Here is an 8,822-nt window from a genome sequence, read left to right on the forward strand (position 1 = left end):
CGATTTAAACCTATGATATTATATTTTCATAGTTTAAATTTTTTTTTGTAACATGTGCATTTTACAATTTATACCTATGATATTATGATTACACTGATTTCAGTTTCAATTTTTTGTATAAACTGACATATTTGTTATTTCAATATCACTTTAGGAACCACTCAACTATAGATAAAAAGGTAACATGAATTGAGTGCGAGACGCAATTCGTTCAAAAAGATTCGTTTACCTAGTTGGGTACGCAATTCGTGTGCGCCCGCCGCAACATGATCTATTAGGTAAATGAAGTAAATCGGAACAAAAAAATGCTAATGTCATACTTCTATAGATTTTAACCTTAAATTTGGATACTTTAATGTTTTTCTAAAATTCTAATGAAATTACTAATTAATAATTTTAATTTTTAATTTTTTTGAAATTCGAATGAAAATCCAGTCGCAAACGAAGGTCAGCCAATTCTGTGTATTAAGCGTATATAATGTTAGTTTTATACGTTCTCGATGATAACGTTTTACTCACCCGTACTTACAATTTACACACACCTATAATACGATCATTAGGTAAGTAGGTACCTAATTAGGTACTAAACATACGACGACGTTCACATAATGCGAGGCAATGTAAGCATGTAGGTATAGATAATACGTGTGTTCGTATGATGTGTGTTTGTTTTGTTACCGCCGGGGCGCCGGATGGATAAATATTTCGTACGGACTTATTTTGTTTTGACACGGGAACGACGTCGTATGTTCGGCGCTTGTAAGTAGGTCGGTATATATTCACCGGCCTCCAAGACATCTTTTCTCACCACAAGCGTAGCGTTGAGGTGTTATTATATTTTATTGGTGTACATATAATAACATATGCCATCTGTCCACACAAACGTGACATGTTAACACACGACATTATATTATTATATTTACACAGGTGTGAGGTGTTGCCGGAGTGTTTATTGTTGTGTTTATAAAACCTACAGACCTATGGTTTATAATCTATGTTTGTGTCGGCACACATTCACGATCTCCACCGCACAGATAGTATAGGAGAAACGGGTACAAGACGTCATTCTAACCGGTCAAAAAATAATATGCATGCTGGTTAGCTCTAGTAAACACGTCTATAAAACGGCATAGCATTGTCTGTATAGAAAATATTGAACGATAAGAGTAAAAAGATTAATCTCTTGACTGTTTGTCTGTTTATTTTAGATTCTGCGTGGTATTAGGGTGGGAACTGTATATTATTATTTACTAGTTTTCCCATAACCAGTATAACGTTGCTTTTTTCTTCGCAGATATGACTACCGATAGATTAGATTATGCTGGTATAAAGGCACAACGATCTGCCTAGTCTAAAATATAATGACTATAGAATAATATACCTTTGTTAATTGTTATTGTTAATGTATATTGTATTGTAGTAGAATAATTTTTCGAATGGTTCGGGTTGTAATTGTAGAGACTTAATTAAGGGGATGAAGGAGGGATTACGCTAAAGTATTATTTGTCGTGTATTAGTCTTATTGGTAACGCGAAAGAGGAAGTACATAATAGATAGTTAGGTATCTACTATTTACATACGGTTTACCTACAGTATTTAGTATTGAAATCTGAGTTGTATTAATTTAAAAACTTAATATTCATTAAAATTAAAATAAATTACCTAGTACTTTTAATTATGTACATTCATTCATCATTATTCAATGTTGTAGGTAATTTAGTTCTATTTAAGGTTCTATTATGAAAAAAATAATATAGTTTATTTATAGAATACATGGGTAGATATTATTGATCGTATTGTTGTTTAATTAAAATTATCATACTCACATAGGTACAGCAAAATTCTCAAAATCTTGTATTTTAAGCCTATACCATTAAAAAATTATTCTATTTATCGATATTATTTTTTAGTTTATTACATAATATGTGCCTACTTACTATTTATTGCTATAGAAAGGGGCCCTAATTTTTAATTATTTGAATATTTAGTTTACTCCAAATATTTATGTTAGTTATTAATGTATATAATTTGTTTAGGTGATTTATTAGTTAAATAATTTATATGATTTATGCACATATGTTTAATAGATTATGATGATAAATAATATTTTAAAATTACTGATTATTGTAATTTTAATGATGGAAAAGAATGTGTTTAGAATAAAAAAAATCATAATATATGCATTTTATGAATATTAAAAGTGTATGTTAGTGTACAAACGCATACTTAAACTTTAATTTTAAGTACAATTGCTTTAATTTAATGTGCTGATATTTTACTAATTTGTAGAATTTCAAATTTGTAACATTAGGTTAATGTTATAGACTAGTAGTGTTAGTGTAAACACATTATTGGGCAAGGTCACTGCGCATGTATTATTTAATTTTACTGGATACTATTTTAGTGTTGGTTGAAAATGGGTCCTATCAAAAACCACTCATTTGAAATATGCTGACAATATTACATATTATAAGAAATTAAGAAATAAAATATTGTCGTATACCTACAAAAGGGGTTTAACGAGAAAATCTCTACTGTTATTCATCGTCATGTTTTTAAATTAAGCTATTTCATTTAATATTTCAATAGTAATATCATCGATCTAATATTTGTTTTACGTTGTAAACGTAACATAGAGTAATGCAATATCTTGATAATATCGTATTGGTGTATAATGTGTTTTAAAATTACAATATTTATGGAATTATAATGCAAATTATTGAAGCTAACTTAAATGTTTTATATTTATTTTTGAGGACCTAGCATAATAATTAATTTATAAGTTTTGAACTAAATTCATTTTATACTATTTAACTTTTCTATATTTTAATATAGGTATAATTATAGAATCAAAATCAAAATAATAAACATTATAAATACAGCATTCCTAAATCATGCTAATCTAATTAATTATACGTATATTTTGGACATTAAACTAAATATTAAATTTAATACTAAATTCATATTTTTACAACCTGATATTATTTCACAATATCCTCTCGATAAAGTTTTCTTACAAATTATCCGGTATCTGTTATATGAGTATGAGATAACGCATACAGCGTATGTATTGCCGCAGAAGTTGTTGCGGAGATAAAATTCGTTCAATATAATATTATAAATGCCTGCAATCCTGTATAATAATCATAACAATAATTTTCTCGATTTCCAACAGTCACAATTTCACTCGTTTTCCCTGAAAACTAATTTCTCCGACGCTCGTTCGTGTGCAAATACACACAGCACACCTACCTCTATACATTATAATGATGTACAACAGGTAACAACAAGAATAATATTAATAATAATATGTCTGATATATTTTATCATTGTGCCAATACACTTTCACAGTTTTTCACAGTTTGTTCTGCCGCCGTCCCGCCAACACACAGTTTAAATACATTCCGGCCATCCCTGGTGCACTTTAATCCATAGAAGTACGCTGGAACTACGCTCTCGACATGTGCGGTGAGTACTTACTACTTATACATACTTATTTATAATATAGTCGTCGTACACTAGTACGCTATATTATTTTGAATTTTACATAATGTATTAAAGTATTTTTTTGTATATTACTTTGTACCTACCAAAATCAAACCCATATTTTATAATATAAAATATATTAAACCAGCGTTTATTCAGTATAATAAACCTTAAGAGGACGTGATACCTGCATGTGTTGTCTCCGTCTTACAAGTGCGTAACATAGCAAATTTTACGCTCAACAGAACACGTGTAGCTCCGTTAGTTTAAAAATTAGTACGAATTGACCTCTTATAATATCTAAAGGTAAGATTATTATCTAGTCAACCTCATAGGTTTTTTATTATATTTTAATTTTAACGCGAGTTTTGAGTATTTTAAAATTGTAAATTTTCTATACATCTTAAAATACTTATAACTCGCGTTAAAATAAAAATATAATAAAAAGCCTATGAGGTTGCCTAGATAATAATCTTACCTTTAGATTTTATAAGAGGTCAATTCGCACTAATTTTTAAACTAACGGAGCTACACGTGTTCTGCTGAGCGTAAAATTTGCTATGTTACGCACTTGTAAGACGGAGACAACACATGCAGGTATCACGTGCTCTTAAATGAAAATATCACTAATATCCCAATGGTTTTTATTAACACATAATTTACGTTTTCGATTAGGTACTCCCAAAACTTTTATTTTTATTTTAACATACAATTGAACCAAAATTAATGTGTGAATGAATCTCAAATGTATCAGTAATTATTTTTTTTAAGCAAAAATTTCCAAATTTACTGTAATTGTAATTGAAAAACTAAAAGTATCTTATTAACCCTGAGTTCTGCAGACATGTAATTTAGAATTAACTATTAAGCATTTCTTTTTTATTGTTTTTTAATAGATTTTGATAATCTAAAGTTAAATTTTTTTAGTTACTTGATATTTAAAATTGTTTCGATGAATTCAGTTATTTCGGGTTTTTTCTAAATACCTGAGATAATAACTGTGTTTAAACTATCTTACATGTAGTATATTTGTAGGTATATAATAGGTATATGTATCCAACTAATTTTAAAGAATTGTTTTAATGTTTAAGGAATAATTTTAATTTACTATGTACAGTCTAGTTTGTAATGATTGTTAAAGAAATGATTTGTTCTTAAATGAAGGGCGTCTCCAATATATTATGCAATTGTGTTATGTATGTATGTACGTTCCTTTCTCTGTTAAACTAAAAATTAATTGTTCCCCGGGTGCAATGTGGTACATTTTACCGACTTACCGTATAAGATATTATATTCGTCTAAATAAAAAAATGATTAAGATTAATGCTAGGTAGATGGATCATGCAGAAGTGGTTGTATGGACCGGTTGTTTTACCATTGATTTTCGTTGGTTGTTGTTATTACAACATAAGAGGTTATAATATACTTCATACTTGGATCATATCCAAAATGGTAATTTGTTTATGGACAACTTTTTGCTTTTAAACGTAACCATTAAATACATTTTAAAATTAATTTCACGGAAATTTTGTTTGAATGTACGAGTATTTTATATGTTTATCTGTACCTATATTGAATGACGAATTGACGAACTTATACAATTACATGACCACTTATCATTTTTAAACAAAATGCCATTAAATAAAAACATAAATTTTGTTGTCATAGCAGTTCTATGATTTACATTTTGATTCAACGACTTCTATTAATATTATTCAACATTTTAGGTTAATGCGTACCTACGACGATTGAAAACTGTACTGCCGGTACCTATAATTATGCCATCTAATAACCAAGTAGTACAATTTTGCGATTATTTAACAGAAAATTATATGTAATTAATATTCCCTCATTCTTTGTGGGCAGCAAAATCAGAAGATCTAGCAAATAATGTATGTGAATATGTTCATTCAAAATGTAATACATATTTTTATCATCATCAACCATCACTATATAAATTTATAACCTAACCTGGTCTGGAGTACCGGAGTCGGTAGGTGTCACCCGGAAGAAACTAGTACACTTGCTTTTAGTTTTGTATCGTACCGGTGTTTATTTCTCACAAAAAAAATATTACTTAGTTCAAGTTTAGTACGGTAGTGAGGTACGGCGATCGTGGTGTTCGTGTCCGTGCAACGATCGACCATCAGCGTTAAGGTACGTTTTCCCTGCAGCGTCCAGACGCAGCGTCCAGACGCAGCGTCCAAACGCAGCGTCAGACGCATTGTTCCTAGATACATGCATTTTAGTTGTGACTGTTTTCCTACTTGCGTTTAACGCAGCGCGTCGGTAAATGTCGCAGTGCGTCCGGACGCAGTATTAGTCTGGACTAGTGTCGCGTACGGACCTCTTGCGTCAAAAGCTTGATAATGTCGAAAAAATTTGTTTTTTCCTCAACTGAGGACGAAATTTTAATTGAATATGTCCAACAAAATAGGGAAATTTTTGACAGTGCTCACCCTAAGCATAAAGATATTCATTTTAAAGAAAAAATTTGGAAAATTATTTCTGAAAAAGTCGGTAGAACAGGTACGTACTCAATATAATTGTCTGATTATGTATTAATTAGATCACTAAAATCATATTGAATGTATATTATTGAATGTAATTACTAAATACTACTTTATTTTAAATACAAATTATGATTATATAATTGTTATTATTATAATTATTTATAAACTTTTAAATTATAGAAGTTTAAATACTTAAATAGTTTAATAATTAATTATTTATTAGTTAATAGTAGTATACCTAAATAGTTTAATTTTTTATAGATGAAGACTGCAAAAAAAGGTGGAGGAACATAAGAGATACATATATGAAACAGAAAAAAAAACTGTCGACTGGGTCAGCAACTTCTGAAAAAGTGAATAGGACACTGTCATACTTATCGTTTATGGATTCAGTTGAATACGAGAGAAAGTATTGAAAATATTTTTTTTAATTATTAATAATGTACTGAAATTAAAGTTTAAAAATTAAAGGACTACATCAAACGTCAAAAATCAAGAAAATGATATTTCTTTGTCAACTGCTGAAGACGGAGATGACACACAAAATCATACGCTAAACGACGAGGATACATTCGAATCTCCAAATACATGTTCAGATTTACCATCAATATCATCGTACGCGGGAAAACGGATTAGGTCCAAAGAGGATAAAATAAGTGCAATATTATCAAAAAGATCAAAAGAAACGGATAATTTACTATCTAAAATCCAGGCACAAAATGAGATTTTAGTCTCAAGTATTGGTAATCAGCATGAGGATAGTGTAGATCTGTTTTTTAAAAGTATTTCGACGACGGTAAAAAAACTACCACCGCGTGCCATAAACGAAGCAAAGCTGCAAATCTTAACTCTTGTCAGCCACTTGGAAGATAAATATTCTAACTTTCAACCACAAGTTGGTCCACAACCTCAAGTATATCAGCCCCAATATTTCGATTATCAATTTCCATCTCAACAGAGTCACGTGGCACAACCAAGTCCTTCGCCATCCACTTCGTCATCATCGCATGGATTTGAACTATACAAGACGCACAATTATGAAGATGACAATTAACTAATTTTTTCTTTCGATATCATTAATATTAATTAATAATATTTTTTTAATCATTTTAGAAGTTGACTATTTTTATTTTTATTTTTACGATTTATTGGAAATTACTTTTATTTTGTTAATTTTGTTATGAATTTTAATAATTAATAATTTTCAAACTATAACTAGTTGATACCCAAGTGTATTTTAAAATATGTTCATACTTTCATTTTCAATAAACCAAAAGATTATTTATAATATATATTTTAGAGTATTTGTTCCAAATATAAAACCAATTATTTCCAGCGATAACGGTAAAATCTAAATTGTCGACAAAATCAATTTAAGATATTTAAAGATTATTATAATTGATCACAGAAAAACCAAAAACGTATACCTAAATGTACACATAGATTCATATAGAAATAGAACATATAGATTTTGTTGACTCCTTCCGTCCGTATTGCTAATTTAAACTAAATATAATTTCATTTTTATATTCATATTACAAATTATTATTCATTGTTAAGAACCCCACAGGATGTAGCTAAACATAATATAAATAACGTATAGGTATATTTTATGGATATCAGAACACTATATTAATTTTGATTAAAAGTATACATTGAAAGCATTCAATTATAAACATAATATTAATCAAAAATAATATTTAAAAAATAAAATAAATGTGCTAAAACTGAAAAATATTTTAGTTTGTACGAGTAGTGAGTACTATTCATGTTTGCCACTGTACTGCTCCTTCATTTACGAAGTAATCTTTGAAAATGTCTCTTACAGCAAGTCCTTCTGTACTCAAAAAGCCCCTTTCGTGTTCCAAGGGCGTCATGTTTCCGTCAGGATTAGGTTGTTGTGAGTCAAATTGATAATAAATTTTTCCATTTTTTTCCAAGTAGGCATCTCGTAACATGTTGTGTAAACAACATGTTACAATTATTAAGTCATCGCATGTATTCGGGTTGATATTTATTGGTTGGTAGAACACTCTAAATATTTGGCTCAACAGACCAAATGCATTTTCTGTCACTCGTCTAGCACGACTGAGACGATAATTAAATATAGTTTTTCCACTATCCCCTCTAGCTGATTTTTGTGAAAATGGTCGTAATATGTGTTTATGTAATCTGAATGCTTGATCGCCAAGTATTACATGAGGTACTACTAAATTTGTATTGGGAAGTGCACAATCCTGTGGAAATTTAAACGTACAATTTAAAATTTGCTGTCCCATATTAGATTTTAAAAATATTCCGCTATCCCCTTCTCTTCCAAACGAGCCAACATCGATCGCAATAAATTTGTAGTTCGCGTCAACCATTGCCATTAATACAATAGAAAAATAATCTTTGTAATTAAAATACAAAGAGCCTGAATTATTAGGGCATCGGATTCTTACGTGTTTTCCGTCAATCGCAAGAATGCAGTTTGGAAAGTTCCATTTCGTGTAAAATTCATTAGCTTTAACTTTATAGTCGATAGTATTGGGATTTGGCAAAAATAATGGCATTAACATTTTTTTTAATGCTGCCAACGTTTCTTTCACTATTACGCTAATATAGCTGTAAGAAATTCGGAAAGAAAACGACAAAGACCGAAAAGATTCACCTGTAGCCAAAAATCTGGAACATAAGTTTAAAAAAAATATATTAGGTTAAGGTCACGGAATGAATTTGAAAATAACATACTTTAGACAAAGTTCAGCTTTTAAAAAAGTCAGAGTTTTCCTTCTTAATAATAAGATGATAATAATAAAATTCATATCTTAACGATTTTAT

The 8,822-nt window shown here is 29.4% G+C and overlaps 1 protein-coding gene across 1 annotated transcript; it reads left to right on the forward strand.

Moving 5' to 3' along the window:
• Positions 1 to 5,855: 5,855 nt before the first annotated feature.
• On the forward strand, positions 5,856 to 7,053 carry LOC111028846. Its single transcript, XM_022307606.1, has 3 exons — positions 5,856 to 6,015; positions 6,261 to 6,408; positions 6,471 to 7,053. Exons 1-3 carry the CDS (start codon positions 5,856 to 5,858, stop codon positions 7,051 to 7,053), a joined length of 891 nt encoding a protein of 296 aa, XP_022163298.1.
• Positions 7,054 to 8,822: the final 1,769 nt, after the last annotated feature.

Source organism: Myzus persicae, unplaced genomic scaffold (genome assembly GCF_001856785.1).
Source record: "Myzus persicae strain clone G006 unplaced genomic scaffold, MPER_G0061.0, whole genome shotgun sequence".
Classification (NCBI taxonomy): domain Eukaryota; kingdom Metazoa; phylum Arthropoda; class Insecta; order Hemiptera; family Aphididae; genus Myzus; species Myzus persicae.

Coding starts and splice junctions, on each gene's coding strand:
- LOC111028846 (XM_022307606.1), top strand. CDS start 5,856: ATGTCGAAAAAATTTGTTTTTTCCTCAACTGAGGACGAAATTTTAATT. Junction 6,016..6,260: donor TGAAAAAGTCGGTAGAACAG/GTACGTACTCAA, acceptor AATTTTTTATAG/ATGAAGACTGCAAAAAAAGG. Junction 6,409..6,470: donor TCAGTTGAATACGAGAGAAA/GTATTGAAAATA, acceptor TAAAAATTAAAG/GACTACATCAAACGTCAAAA.